This window comes from Parasteatoda tepidariorum, chromosome 2 (genome assembly GCF_043381705.1).
Source record: "Parasteatoda tepidariorum isolate YZ-2023 chromosome 2, CAS_Ptep_4.0, whole genome shotgun sequence".
Classification (NCBI taxonomy): domain Eukaryota; kingdom Metazoa; phylum Arthropoda; class Arachnida; order Araneae; family Theridiidae; genus Parasteatoda; species Parasteatoda tepidariorum.
This window is the reverse complement of record NC_092205.1, coordinates 6,312,015-6,327,197: the sequence shown is the minus strand read 5'-3', so window position 1 is coordinate 6,327,197 and position 15,183 is coordinate 6,312,015. Positions and strand designations below refer to the sequence as shown.

Here is a 15,183-nt window from a genome sequence, read left to right as displayed (position 1 = left end):
CTTCAAAGATTTAATCATAATTTTCAGCTTTTTTAAAAATTATTTTTAACGATAGAATTCGGAAATGAAAAGTTTAAACATAACATCACTATCATTAGGTTTCTTTAAATGTAAAGGGTTTCAAATGCCGCTCATGCTTTAAAAATGTATCCAAGTTAAGAATTGCACTGTAGAAAAATCATGATCAAATTACTGAAATATCTTACGAAAAATAATATCTGATATGCTGTAATTTTTACACTTAAAATTACTGAGAAATCAATGTAATGAAATATTACTGTAAAATTTACGGTATAATATTTTACGGTAGAAATGAATTCTAGGGATGATGCATGATACGGATGATATGATGATGCATACGGATGATAATGAAGTGCCGATACTTTATACCGTAACTTTTTCCGGAAACTTTTTTAAAGTGTGAAGAGCGTTTGCTGTTAACAAATAAAGCCCCGTGAAGAAGAAATCCCAAATAACGCTCTGAGAGCAGTGTTCCTTTTAGTACATTCTGTTTATTTCGCATTAATTGCATTTTTCCTTTTATTTAGCGTTATTCATTATAAAAAACAGTTGATTTTCAATAATCTCAGTCAGTTTTTAGTGTTGTTGCTTTTTGTCAAAGTTAAGCAAAATGTAATTACCCATAATTTATTATTACCTGTATTTTTGCACTGTGACAGCTGATTTTATATTGATTGCTAGTAATTTAAGAAAACTATTAATTACTGTTTGTATTCCATCCAGTCGGTTTTGTGTTTTTCTTTATAAGAGCTAAGAGAATGTAATTAATCGAAATTTATTAATTCCAGTCTTTCTACTCAGTATTAACAGAATACTATGCAGAGTGTTTGTAATTTCACCCAGCTATTTTAAATATGTGCAGTGAGCAAAATAAAAACAGAACATTTAAAAACTTTTGATCAAGAGATCAGGTGCGTATTTTCCATGATTTGATAGGCTCATTTTGAATACACTAATAAATTAATGCCGGAATAGAATTTTAGAAAATAAAATACTCAAAAATGTACAACTTCTCTAAAAAAGCATTTTTTGCTTTTGGGTGAATTTGGATTCTTCACCCTCTATATATCGAAGTAAACCACAGTCTGGCCGTCTGGTAAAAAATGGTTCTTGCTCATGGTTCTGCCACAATGTGAACACCAATAAGTTGGGTACATTTTACCAACGCACTTCGGCAATGATTTTGGAAGAACTAGCAGTAAAATATGCTTTTAATGGTACATAGTAAAAATTTCCTAAATATGGTAAAATTTGGTAATCTTATCAGAATTCCGGCTAAATTATTACAATATGAACTGAAAAACTACAAAATGACTGATTTAAATACCATATGGAAGAATTTACCCCGACCCGCCCTTATTTAGGGCATACGGGTAAATGTTTATTAAAATCAAAAAAAATATCTAGAGAACAGTAAAAACATAAATTACATAAAATACACATCAGAAATTTAAATACCATATACTTAATTTTTATTTCTATAAATTATTTGTTAGCAAAAATGTCAGTACCATACAGAACGGTAATTTTACCGGAAATTTTTTCTCCGTGTAAAGTCTATACTCATAATGAATGAAGTTCTTATTGGTGGTAAAATGCTTCAATTTTTTCACCATTAAAAATTACTGAATTCTAAATTTGAATAGAGAAATTTAAATTTCGTCTTTTTAAAAAGTCTTTTTTTTCTGTTGTTAGTTTCTAGAAACTATTCTAAGAATATACATGCTGTCCTTTCTTTCCGCTGGCCTTATGTAACAGTAAAAATGGCTCAAAATTCAAATATTGTATGAATTTTACGATACTTCAAATAAAACAATATGGAAAGTTTTTTTCTCATGAGTTGCACACAAATGTAGCCATATTTTTTCTAAAATCATTCGTCTTTAAATGTAACAGTTACTCAAGTTCTACAAATCCATGAATATTTTAAAATAAGAATATACCCATGTTACAACCAAAATAAGATCATGAATGTAAACACTTGATTCTGTCTCTGTATAATTAGAATTTACATAAAATTCTTCTGTATGAAGCACTTAGAAAGAGGTGCACTCTTTACAAGTGCTCCTCAAGTGCTTTCTACTCCCTCACAACGGCTGAGTTCCGATTACTTTAAAACTCATAAACCATAGAAAAACAAACAAGAGTGTTTTTCTTGAATTTTTTTTCCCGTAGGTAAAACTTAAGAAGCTGATTAAATTTTTTTAACTCAAGTCGTATCATATTTAAATTTATTACCTAGACACCTCAATTTACTTTGACAAGCAATTTTGCATTTTTAAACTTTCCATTTGAGTTAACTCACGCAATCCTATATAAAGTTATAGTATTTCCTTAATTTCCGATCTAACTCATCCTTATCTCTTCTATTGCTTCTGAATTTCCCCAAAATTGAATTTGAGGTCAAGAAAGTTATCGTGATGGAGTGTATTATTTCAGGATAAGTTCGAAAGTGTTCTTTTTTATCGTCATGGGTGGATTACAGCTGGAAAAAAACGGTTTCTTTATTTCCTACACCAAAAGAACATTTTCCGCTCTATGGGCGCTTCTTGACATATTTACATTTGTCCAAAGTTGACCATTTTTCAAACTATAATACTCGTGTCTTCATAATAGTAAGATCTTACGTAAGGTGATCTGATTTGAGGCTATTTTACATGCAAGTTGCCATTAAACAGGAAGAAAAAAAACGACTTAAATTTTTGCCTAAGTGCCCTTTGGAAGAATTTCACAAAATTGCTTGTACCGTTTCATGGTGGTTAGTTTTATAGGGTACAAGGAAACTTTATACTCAGACGAGATAAAAGAAAATGAAAGAATAGTTTTACTTCTAATTTTTTGGCAGTTTAAATGTTTTGTTAAAAGCGGCTGTTGTTGGTTAAAATAGAACATTTGTCGAGTATTTGTTTCAGAGCGTTAAAGCGAGTTCAATGGATGCTATAGGTGTTGGTGAACTTTCCTAGTTTTACACCTTCAGCGGAGATTCGTGCTTGACTATACTTTCAACTTTGTTTTCCAATTCGGATAACTATGCGAATCATATACAAGGTAATATCATTTTTCATTCAAGTGCCCATCTTTAATCTTTTGATTTACTCATCTGATTTCTACTTAGCTATAAATTTAGTTATTAATTAATAATTTTGGTTACTGTCATTGTAATTCCTTTTTCGTGTTCTTACAGTTAATTTTTCACCTAGAAACAATGTTTAATTCTTCCTCTTTCTAATAATTTCATCACAACAATAAGAATTTATATAGAGAGAAAAATGCAAAGAGGAAACTTCCAAGTTAAATGTAAAAATATGTATATAACTGATAAATGATATCGAAATAAAGTATAAAATGGAGTAACAATATTTTTGTTAATATTATTTTCTAGTTGATTACCCGTTCACTATACGAGGTAAAAAAAATATCTAATCAACAAATCGGTATTTTTAAACAAAGCAAAATCATGCGCAAAACTGAAAGACATATATTGACAAAATTAATTAGTTTATAAAAATTCAAATTTTTATTTACTTTTATTTGTTGCCCTTCTTGTGAATTTATGTTATTACATTGAGGAGAACATAATTTTAGAAGTTCAGCTCATAAAAGTAAAGATCAGCTATATTCAGCTTTATTTGGTAAGGCCATTGCTGGATTTCAAATCCTGATAATCAAAAGTAATCGTAATCAACAATATTCGACGGTACTTATCCCTTTCTGTAAGCTAAAAAAATCTATTTCCACAGCACCTGTGTAGTTATCTTTGTACTAATATTCATATATTTAGTACCTATTAAAAAACACCACGTATTATACCTAGAGAATATATTACCAGAATTAATAAAGCATCATTGACGCCGATAACAACAAGGCAATTTTCCATGATTCTTCTAGATGAATAAGTTTATTTTTGCCATTAATTTAGCTTTCAGTACAAAAAGTTTTTTTTTAATTTCAATTTATATCTATCACCACAAAATGAATTATGCCTCATTTACATAAATAATACTCTGCCAATTTTTAACCGTTTTTATGTACGAACAAGTACATTTTCTTCATTAAAATAGCTTTTAAGTACAAAAAATATTTTTATTTCAATTTGTATCATTACTAAATATTAATTAATTGCAATTACCGAAAATAATTAATAACGACACTCATATTTTTATATAATCGTTTTTAGCGAACTAATTTCTTACTAGTTCCAAAGACCGTACAAAAATCGTCAAACAATGGACGCTAGAAATGTTTTATTATAGATGTTTTATTATGCGTCTTATAAATGTGGTATTAAATGGAACTGTGATATACTGGGGCTGTTGTGAGGAGAACTTATTGTACCAATATAGGTGCTTAATATAAGTACTATGGTTATAAGTTTTTCACCATCCTCCGAAACGGGTAAGTACCCCATTATCACCGTCGCATGACATCTAATACACAACCTTTATTTTTTTCTTGTTTGTTGGATATTCCACAAGGATTCGCACTATTAGAATATTTTACTATTAGAATATGAGTTAGTTCATTTCACACGAAATACACATTAACTATTCAAATAGAATTATTTAAATGTGACATTAGGAATTTACCTTAATTTTCTCTTTTCTCATGACGTAATTGATAACTTCAAATTTATTTCATTAGTTCTTGTAAAGTTTCTAGTAGTAGTATTTAATTTCATAGAAACACGATTTAAAAGAGTAAATATATGTACAAGAAGTGCGTGGTTTAATTTACGTTTCAAATTACTACTTCGATGACGTTATCACGGAAATGGATAACATTGGTATTACATGGAATAACCTAACATGGGATGCATGTGATAATTCATGAAAGGCGCGATAAGACATATTTTGGAATCGCCATCTAACATATTACTTACGTTATGAAATATATATCAAAACATGTGAAAGTCTCTTTTTTTTTTTTTTTTTNTTTTTTTTTTTTTTTTTTTTTTTTTTTTTTTTTTTTTTTTTTTTTTTTTTTTTGCATGTAGAGCGCGATTTGGTGGTCAGAGAAAATTTTAAAGAGAATATTTAAGTTTGTTATGTCTTCAAACTTATGTAAAGTGTACAAAAAAATAAACAGACCACTTTGATACACGAACCATAAGGTGTACAAGGCACAAAATGACAGAAACGGACTTCCCTGAATAACTTTTGATCTAATGACCAGATCTTCACTTTATAGGATTTCATCTTAATGGTTCGAGAAGGGGAACCTCAAATATTCTAAATTATAAATGCAGATGATATTTTAAATTATGAAATCAGAGAAATACATTCTGAACACCCAAAGAATAGGAGGGGTAGACGCAATCTAGGAAAAATGGTCAGGAGAGTCGTCCAAGGTTTAGACCCCTTAATGTTAATTTTATTTTTTGTTTAATTCGCCATATGACGAGAACCTTTTTAGCGAATTTAAGAACTTTTTCACACAATTTTAAAATTTTTTTGTCCAAAGATAATATGCAAAAAATAAATTTTAGTAAATATTTATTATTTTTTATTATTTTATTTAATAATAGTTGAAAAAAATTCTGAATTGTGAGGTATGCAGTTTTCTTTATCATTTTTAAATATGTAATTTTACAAAGCAATATATAAAATTTTAGTTAAGTTTTTCAAATAATTCCTGAGAAATCAAATTTTAATTATACGACTTTTTTAAAATTCAATATCTCCGGAACTGTTCAACTGCTTTCAAGCTAATTTTGAATTTTTCCACTTAAAATTGCATTATTTAAAATGAAATAAAAATTGTGTACCATACAATTCAAATTATTTTTGATTATTTATAAATAAAATAATCAAAAATAATAAATATTTACTTAACATTATTTTTTTGCATGAAACTATCTTTGGAGAAACGAATTTTATAGCTGTGAGCAAAAATTTTCAATTCACTTAAAACCTTCTTGAGAAATGGCGAAATAACTTTAACATTAAGGAGTTCAAACTTTGCTTCGCTCTCTTGATCAAACTATGGCAACAGTATTTCCAAAATTACGGCTACCCCCTATATTTTGAGAGTCAGAAATTCGAATCCGTTGAAAAAAAAAGTATGTTTATTCAAAGAAAATACACTTTTGTGTCCACAATTCCACAATTTAAAATATCGTCTGCACTAATTAATCAGCATATTTGAGGTAACCCCTCGAACTTTTAAGATTGAATCCTAGAACGTGAAGATTCAGTCATTAAATCAAAAGATAGTTAGGATGGTTCGTTAATTTTTTTAGAGCACTGTATACTTATGAACATAAATGGCATAATTTTTTTCTTCGTTAAGTCATTAGCTTATAACTAATTTTTTGTAATTGAGCATTTTGAGTAAGTTTAATAATTTTGTTATTCACTTCATTGTTTTTTCTTTCTATTGTAAGAAAAAAACTAAGTTAATAAATGAGTAGTTAAATCCAGTCATACTTTAAAAATTGATTAATTCTTGAAAATTTCATTTCAGTTTTATTTAACAATTTGCAAAACAAAAGTAGTTAATCTACAGTCGTCGTTTTTAAATGGTCACCGTTTTTGCTATTTTTACTTTAAAAATTAGTCATGCTCAGCAATTTTTAAAAAAATCAAACTTCACTTATTCATGTCATTGTGTTATTAATGTCAAAAAATGAATTTTTTATTTTTGTTTGCCTTTAGTAACTTTTCAAATTACAAGAACAAAATAAAAAGCTAAAATATTGTGAAATGTATACAAAATATAATAAGGCACGTGACCCAATTTCCTTTTTTCCTTTAAAGTCTTTTAAAATAAAACATAATAAAGGTTATACCAAAACTGCTATTTTTAGCTTCAATTTAATTATAATTAAACTGAAAGAATAAGAAATAAATAGTTACAAATGCATAATACGATATAAATATATGGACATTTAATTACGGGAAAGAAATAAAAACGATAAAACTGGAGAATAACGGTCCTTAAATTAAAGCTTTAATTAACATTTCGTTATGGAATTTCCTAATTGATAGCAAAACTCTTGTATTTGGATATAAGTAGTTCTAAAAGTTGAAGAACTTGTATTTTCAAAAATCTAACCTAAATTTTATAATAACCGATATTTCAAGTAATTTAATAATATTTACATAATTTAATACATTTAATAGCCATTTCTTATTAAACCACCAATGACAATAATTGGAGCCGCTATTTGCAGATTAAAGGTTAATTATTTACATATTTTTCCTAAGCTAGTTGCAGATTTATACTTATAGTCATTTACATAATGATATTATATTTTTTATAAATTAATATTTAATCATTTGGTAATTTACTCTTAATTTTACATATTTATACATCGTTAGCAGATTCGTTAAACTTCGTTATTTAGATATTGACACAAAGTTATCGATATATTGACATTTATTCTCATAATTACACCTAAATATTTACGGATTTAAACTTAATTATTTACATGTTGAAATACAATTATTTATCTATTTGCAATTGGTGTTAATTGCAGATTTGCACATTTTTATTTACATGTTTACGTATATCCATATAAATAATTCACAACTTTTGAAAAACTTTTGATTGAAAATTGAAGAACTTTTTAGAGAATAGTTCTTTTTTACCAAGGCCAACCCATATGCCATGCTTTTGTGGCGTATTACCACAAAGATTTTTAAATACCAATTCACTTGTATATAAGGTTTTTTAACTTGATTTTATTTTGACGTACCTATTGATAGATTGAAGGTTGACATAGTCGATAACTATGTCCCCATATTGGTGACCCAAATGTGATATGAACTCCCAAACATCAGTGGATGGTCCACACTGAACAGTTCGTTGATTTGCTCACAAAATAGCGGGCAAAAATCCGGTGAAGTAAGCACAATTCTCACGGCTAATAAAGAAAAAAAAATAGTTTGCGGAAAAAAAAATATTAATAAATAAACTGCATTATACAGCTAGTGGTATTCGTTCATCGAATTCTATCACAGATAATATTTTGGAAGGGGAATAATGTGGCATATCTACCACTGAGATTATTAAATACCAATTCACGACTTATTAACTTGATTCTATCTTTTGATAGATGAAAGCTTATACAGTCGATAATAATGTCCCCATAACATTTCATCATTGGGGTATCAGAAGTGTGTACAAAACACTTTCAAGGAGCACCTTATTAAATATTCCAACGTTACCCCCACGGTAAGGAGGACATCCGTGCTTCTGACTGAGATTTGAATCCGGGATCTTTGAGACAGGTGAGCACTCTGTCCACCATACACTACAGTCGGCTTATAAAAGAAGTAATGAGTTGAATTTTGATGCGGTCTCAAAATTTTCTCGAAGTTCTACATTCTGACATACGAATGCTTTGGACGTTTTCTTTTGAACATATCAAATCGCCACACTGGTCACTTTTATTTAAATGTAAGCAGTTAAGTGTGAAAATAATAATTTTTTAATGAGTGATGGGTTAAGACCCAATTTTTTTTTATGCTTTCAATGTCTTAAACTAATATTTCAAAAAGAAAATTTTATTTAATTTTAAATTGTTTTCATTATTTCAGATATTAATATTTACTCTGATTGCTACCAATTGCTATTCAGCTCAACAAAATGGACAGGTAAAGTTTTAAGAACTTATTTTTTATTTACTTCAATTTGTTTTCATTAAAGGAAACTTCTTGAGATACCTTGGTCGGATTGTCGTGTACAGTGTATATATATATATATATATATATGNATATATATATATCACCCTGAATAACTTTTGCTCTATTGACTTCTGATTTTCACGAAATACTTGTCAATCTTAATGATTTCTGCGAGTGAGCTTAAAAATTTATTGCTAATTACCAATTAAGTTACGAAATCAGATACAAAAACGTACTTTCTCTGAATAAGCATTTATTTTTTTACATATGTGGATGCTTCACAGTCAAAATATAGGAGGGTAGGTGAAATCTGGATATTTCTCACTTTTAGTACAATGCACAAAATGTTTTTACATCAGAAAAATGTTCGATATGCCTTATTTTGCTAAATAAAAATAACTAAAAATAGAAAATTGTGAAAAGATTCCAAACCCATGCTGTTTTTAAAACCATCATCTCCAAAAATTGTTCTTTTTCTAACTTGTTCTTAATACTAAAATAAGGTATGACAGGGCATTTTTAGATTACAACTTATTTCAGGGTTGCACTTTTTATGTTCAGTAAATAATTTTTGACCATTTTTTTTTCATCTTTTCAGAAATTACAAATAGAAAAGTTTTTCTTATATTTTGTTATTAGAAGACAAGAATGTTAATATTTCATTGGTGCTTAATTCAACTGTTTCAATGATTTCATTATCCCCAGAATTGAAATCTGTTTGTTGTTGAAACAGTTAGAATGAAATCAACTACTATTTTTTTAAACTGATTCCTTTATTTTTTGGAGAGAAACAGGAAGAGTGAGGAAAAGCGGGATAAAAACCCGTTTACAATCATATTATTTATGCATTAAATCATATAACTTCAGTAATTGCAAACAAAAAAAGAAGGAAAAAATAAAGGGTGCAGAAAAAACTACATAGAAATATTCTCTTAAGCATACTCTAAAGCATAAAAAAATGCATTTCCAAAAAATTTCGAGTAAAATGGAGACGTTAATTTGTTCGAAATAATTGGCATTGTAATTATTTAACATTTCCTGGGGAGAGGGATCATTCCATTGTCTCATTCGATTTTTGTAAATTCAATTGTAGATGGAATCGTTTGTCTTGCTTAAAACTTTTTTTTTAAGAATTGCATTAAAAAAAAAACAAATTGTGGTATTGGATTTTTAGATTATTTTGACTAATTTAATATTATTATTTTGTCAATCTAAAACCCATAACCATTATTTTACGTATAACTCATTTTAATACCGCATTCAGTATTTTACTTTAATATACTGTGCTGCTGGCACACAAAAGTTCACGTATATTATTGAGCGCTCAAAATATGTCAACTTTTTTTACAATATTCATATTTTTTGGAGTTGATGAAATTTTTATCAGCAAGTGTATACTGTCTAACATTTGGGTCACGATCATTATTTCAATCAGAATCTTATGCTCGTAAAAGCAATAATCTGTACTTTATTATTTTAGCAGGGTTTATGTGGCTATTTAAACATTAAGAAAACTTTGGAATCAATATTGCAAGTATAAAGTTATCTTTAATTAAAATAAAATTTCAAAGCAAAAGATTTTGTTACCAGATATTTGGCGTTATTGAAATTGATCATTGAATCCTGTACTGAAAATAAACCTAATAAAATTAATTTATCTTCGGGGTTTTGGTACAATCATTTAAGTTTTTTAAGGACCTTAAGAGCTATGTTTAAAAGGAGTAAATTGCATCAGATATATCTATGTATATCTGATGCACAGATATACACAGATATCAGATATATCTATGTATATCAGATATTGCATCAGATGTATCTATGTATCTATCAGATATATCTATGGAGAGAATTATAGAGTAAGTTTGTAATAAAAGGGATTAAGCAACGAAATTATAGTAGACATATTTGATGATACATATTCGTAATTGAAGAACATGTTGAGCGACTTGTTTTGAATTTTACATTTTACGAGTTTGCGAAAATCCATTCAGAATGTATAGAAACATCAGGATGCTCTCAGAAAATAATCTTTAATTAAAGAAAACCATGTAACTTACATATTTGGCAGAATGAAGCGGTTTCTTAAATAATGAATCACACAATATTCTTAAGCAATGCTTATATCAATGTTTTTTAACACCAATTAACATTCCCTAATTTTTTTATTTATCAAAAAATACATATCATGAATAATATAAAACTTCGTGAATGTGTATGATATACTCTCTCACCGATACTCTAAAACATTTTTCCGGGACACTTTTTTGTAGTCTCGAAACCTTCTTGACTAGAAAACTCGATCAAAGGTGTAAAGTTGATTTGCCCTACAATTCAGTATAAAATTGAAAGAATTAAAATGAATTTTGGAAATTTGGTGTAAGTATAAAATCTTTATCCTTAAAAAAGTTTTTAAAAAAGTAATAACTAAATAAAAAACGTAAAAATACACAAATAATGTCAATAAAAAGTTTTTGTGTTCAAATTTTAAAATCTTGAAAAATAAGTAATTTATTAATCCATTCAAAGTATAGTTTCAAACGACGCAAAAAAAGAAAACAATCTTTGCCTTTCTGTCAGAAATCAAGTTAAAAAAATATATGTTGCCTAGAAACTTCAGGATATTCGTTTATTTAACAATTAAAAGATAAGCTTTCTTGAGCTAACTGAAAAAGATGAAAGAAAAATCTTTTTATTTTTTATTTTATTTTGTCAACTTGGTTGCTTAGAAACGGAGAAACACAAGGTATTTCCCGCTTGTCGATCACATAGTTCGATTAAGTTTATAATTGCTCCTCCTGCTACGGTGATATTATTTTGCTATTTTAGGGAGACTAGCCAAATATATATAGCTTCCTAGCACCCAAATTTATGACACAATTCTTTTCGAAATTTTGTCCACTGTATTTTAAGAGTCCGGAATCCATATCGGTGAAGAAAAACAAATGTTTATTCAAGAAAATCACGCTTTTCTGTCTGATTTCGTACTTAATTAATATTTCGTACTAATTAATCGGTAGAGATCACCCTCTTGAACCATTGAGATTGACATTTAAGACGTGGGAATCAGATCAGTAGAGCGAAAGTTATTCAGAGTGATATCTCTTTAATTGTGTACCTTTAGCCACAAAATAAGTTATATGGAAGTATTTGTAACACCCAAAGAAGAAAAGATTGCATTCAGTGCAAGTAGTTTATATCTGTAACCTTATGGGATTATCTGCAGTGTTAGGGACTGTGATGATGCTATCACAATACACCCAAATGTGAAACAGTATTGCTCTCTTCTAAATCTAAAAACATTAATTTTTAACGGTGCCTTGCGCCTAGTTTATCCTAACTACAACCGGGAGTTTAGCCAAGCCGGTTCCCCGGATGGACGCCATCATTCAAGCATTCGAGGTGTGTTTTCGCTCGGTGTTGTTGAACGAGAAATTTTTGGGATAAGATCCTCTTTCCTTCTCTGCGTGCTCGTTTTCTGATTTTCATGGTTGTCCACAAATTGTTAAGGTTGCGCATTTTATGCGAATCTAGTAATTAGGATATAGTAATTAGGAAAATTAGTAATTAGGATGGCCCCACTTATACGACACGTGCCCATGGCAGCTACATCCCAGGGACCATTTGCAGTTTTCCAAGCATGTGCTAGAAATTTTTACATTTTAGTTGCTTAGTAGTTTTTGGCAATTAATCTTATTAGGAAAAAATCTAGAATACTTACATTCAAAAACAGGCCTAAGATGTACACCATCCTGCAATAGTTTAACCCGTTTATAATGAAAAGCAGATTTTTTCATAATCTGTGTTTATATGCAGTTCTAGGGTTGGTTTGCATTTCTGACCTCTCACGAGCGTGCTTCAACCCCCATTTTCTATTTTCAAGTAATTTTCTGTAAAGTTTCAATTACGAAAATTCTCTTGTGGAACCAATCGAAATATTATTTTCTTTAAAGTATTTTTAATCCACTTGTGTCAAAGTTTGAATTAATTTGAAGCTTAAACTATATTACATATACTGTCCAATACCTAGGAATGATCCCATTTAATGTTGCTTTAAAACTATACTCACTATTGTAAGTAAAAAAATAAATCAGCAAAAACTTGTAAACTGTTAAGTTTATAACATAAATAATACATTACGTTTATATTATAAAAATCTTCAACTAGAATATGAATATTTTTAAAAATTTCAACATAAAAATGGTCTTACAAAAATAAAAATAAATTCTTCTATAGGGGCTGAATGAATATTTATATAATTACTCATATGTATAGAAATATGTTTTTTTCCTTTTCTTGTTATAGCAGTAATGGATATTTTTAATTACTTTCCAGAGGGAAAAACTCACTGGTCTACAGGTTTACATCTCACCAAGATCTGCAAAAGACAGAAGTCAAAGAGGTTCTGAGGCCGAGAATAACGTAGCAGATATAAAGGCTAAATCTATCCAGCTGGAGATAAGTTCAGGGGACAAAATTGAGAACAAAGTAGACCTGCTAATAGCAGCTACCAAAGAAGTTCAAACTACCCCCGAGGCTGATAGATACTCCCCTACATATAATGCAGCCATGGGAACTAAAAATGACCATCAACTTGATAAGCTGAAAGATGATACTTCTTCAAATTATTTTGGTCCAACTCAACGCAATTCTGAATCTCTCTTTTCACCAGAAGAGTATACGGGTATGTTTCCTTTTCCTGCAATGAGATCCCTACTCCCCCCTTCTTTGTTCCCGATGGGTAGTCATTTTCCAGCGATGCGACATTTTGAGGACAGCTATGAGCCCCATTCCTTGAGTAACAACATGAGAAATTTACACGGGGATCCTCAATTAGATCTTGCACTTTTACAACCTGTATACCCACATAGTTCACAGCAAAACATGGCTGGTAGTCCACAACTTCATTCGAATCCTTATTCAGTAGGAGGTATGGCTCATGGCTTTAATGAACAGCAACATCCTAACAGTGCAGCTGTACGAACTCACCAAAACATTCCAATTATTCAAACGATTCCCTCGCACATGTATCCTCATCACACTCCTTTAATGGCACCAGTTGGAGATTTACAACAGGCACATTACAGAAAGGTAAACCAAGAGCCCAATTCAGCCCTTCCTGATTCATACATGCGGAATGATCCAAGGCAAGAAAGGCTACTTCGCCAACCTTATCAACATGCTCCACAAGGAGCACATGAACATATTCCGAGAAATCAATTGCATCCCGGAATACAACACTTAAGTCAAAATGTCCAGGGTCACTCGATACCTCAACCTGGATCATATATTCAAGCACATCCCTCAGCAGGCTCAAGACTTCCTCAAAATCTATCGCACTTAGATCTGCTTAGAGAACTTCAGAAAACTTTACACCCCAGTACTGGACAAAATGTTCAACAGCGCGATCAGGTTAGACACATCCCCCCTCTCACTGAGCATCAAGAAAGAAACAGATTGTACGCCCCAGTACAACAAAATTCTGCATTGACGAAAGCTGAAAGAGACTCAAAGAAAGAAAATGATCACTATATGAGACAAGTAATGCCTGTTCATCAAAACTATAGAACAATTAACATGCTTCAAGACAAACCTATCATGCCGAATCACGCTAAACCATTGACAAATAGACCAACATATCATCGCCAATTGCCTCAATACACATTAATATCACACGAATCACTACCCAAATACTTGAAAGAGCAGCAGCCAACTTCCAACCAGCATCAAGATTCTTCGGAAAATTTAAGATCTCACCATAATAATTTAAACTCAAATGAGCATCAACCACAACTGAGATCCCCGCACTATCACAACCGTCTTCCTGCTGATTTAATAGCAAGAGATCATCCGAGAACTACAGGAAGGTACCATGCCCCCCAGAGATTACCTACATCAACTAACTATGAAGGCAACATTCGGTCACCTAACCCAAGCTCTGATTTGCGGTCTAATGTACATGAAATTCAGCAACACTTTCATCACAGAAATATTTACACAGAACCACCCTACGAAAGACCTTCCAATATCGATTCCAACGAAAGCACTGGAATAAACTCTGAATTAGCGAGCAATCACGCAGTACCCTCCAGTGGCAGACCAACCTATGATCTTAGTGAAGTGGATCTCAACAATCTCCCTAGTAAAAAGTTTATGAAGAAGAGTCGGAAACGTATGAGATCTAAAAAGGATGATTTGGAAGGACATGCGTCTCACCAATATATCATAAAAATTCGGTGAGGACTAATCATCAGCTTGCATGAAGATATATCATGTTTTTTTTTTATATCGACTACTTTGTAATTTTTATAAATAAAATAAAATTGTACTTATGATTCCTTTCTAAATTAATCAATGGAAGTGTTTAAAGAAAATAATTACACAATAATAACATGCTACAATAATTACACAACAATTCAACAATAACTTAAAACAGTAATGAAATAAAAAGTGGTTCAAAATTTTCGTAAGTATTTATTTTAAAACGTGGGTTTTTAACCCCCTCATGTATAAAATCTTCATTTCATTTCTAAAAAAT

The 15,183-nt window shown here is 30.0% G+C and overlaps 1 protein-coding gene across 1 annotated transcript; it reads left to right on the top strand.

Annotated features, from left to right (window-relative positions):
- The first annotated feature begins 328 nt into the window (after positions 1–328).
- LOC122271940 (uncharacterized) lies at positions 329–14,885 on the top strand. The gene is made up of 3 exons (XM_071178105.1): positions 329–391; positions 8,562–8,618; positions 12,981–14,885. Exons 1-3 carry the CDS (start codon positions 329–331, stop codon positions 14,883–14,885), a joined length of 2,025 nt encoding a protein of 674 aa, XP_071034206.1.
- The last annotated feature ends 298 nt before the right edge of the window (positions 14,886–15,183 follow it).

Excerpts from the sequence above, each read along its gene's own strand:
- LOC122271940 (XM_071178105.1), top strand. The coding sequence starts at position 329 with ATGCATGATACGGATGATATGATGATGCATACGGATGATAATGAAGTG. Across the intron at positions 392-8,561 it reads AAGTGCCGATACTTTATACC|ATATTAATATTTACTCTGAT; the intron begins GTAACTTTTTCC and ends TCATTATTTCAG. Across the intron at positions 8,619-12,980 it reads CAGCTCAACAAAATGGACAG|AGGGAAAAACTCACTGGTCT; the intron begins GTAAAGTTTTAA and ends ATTACTTTCCAG.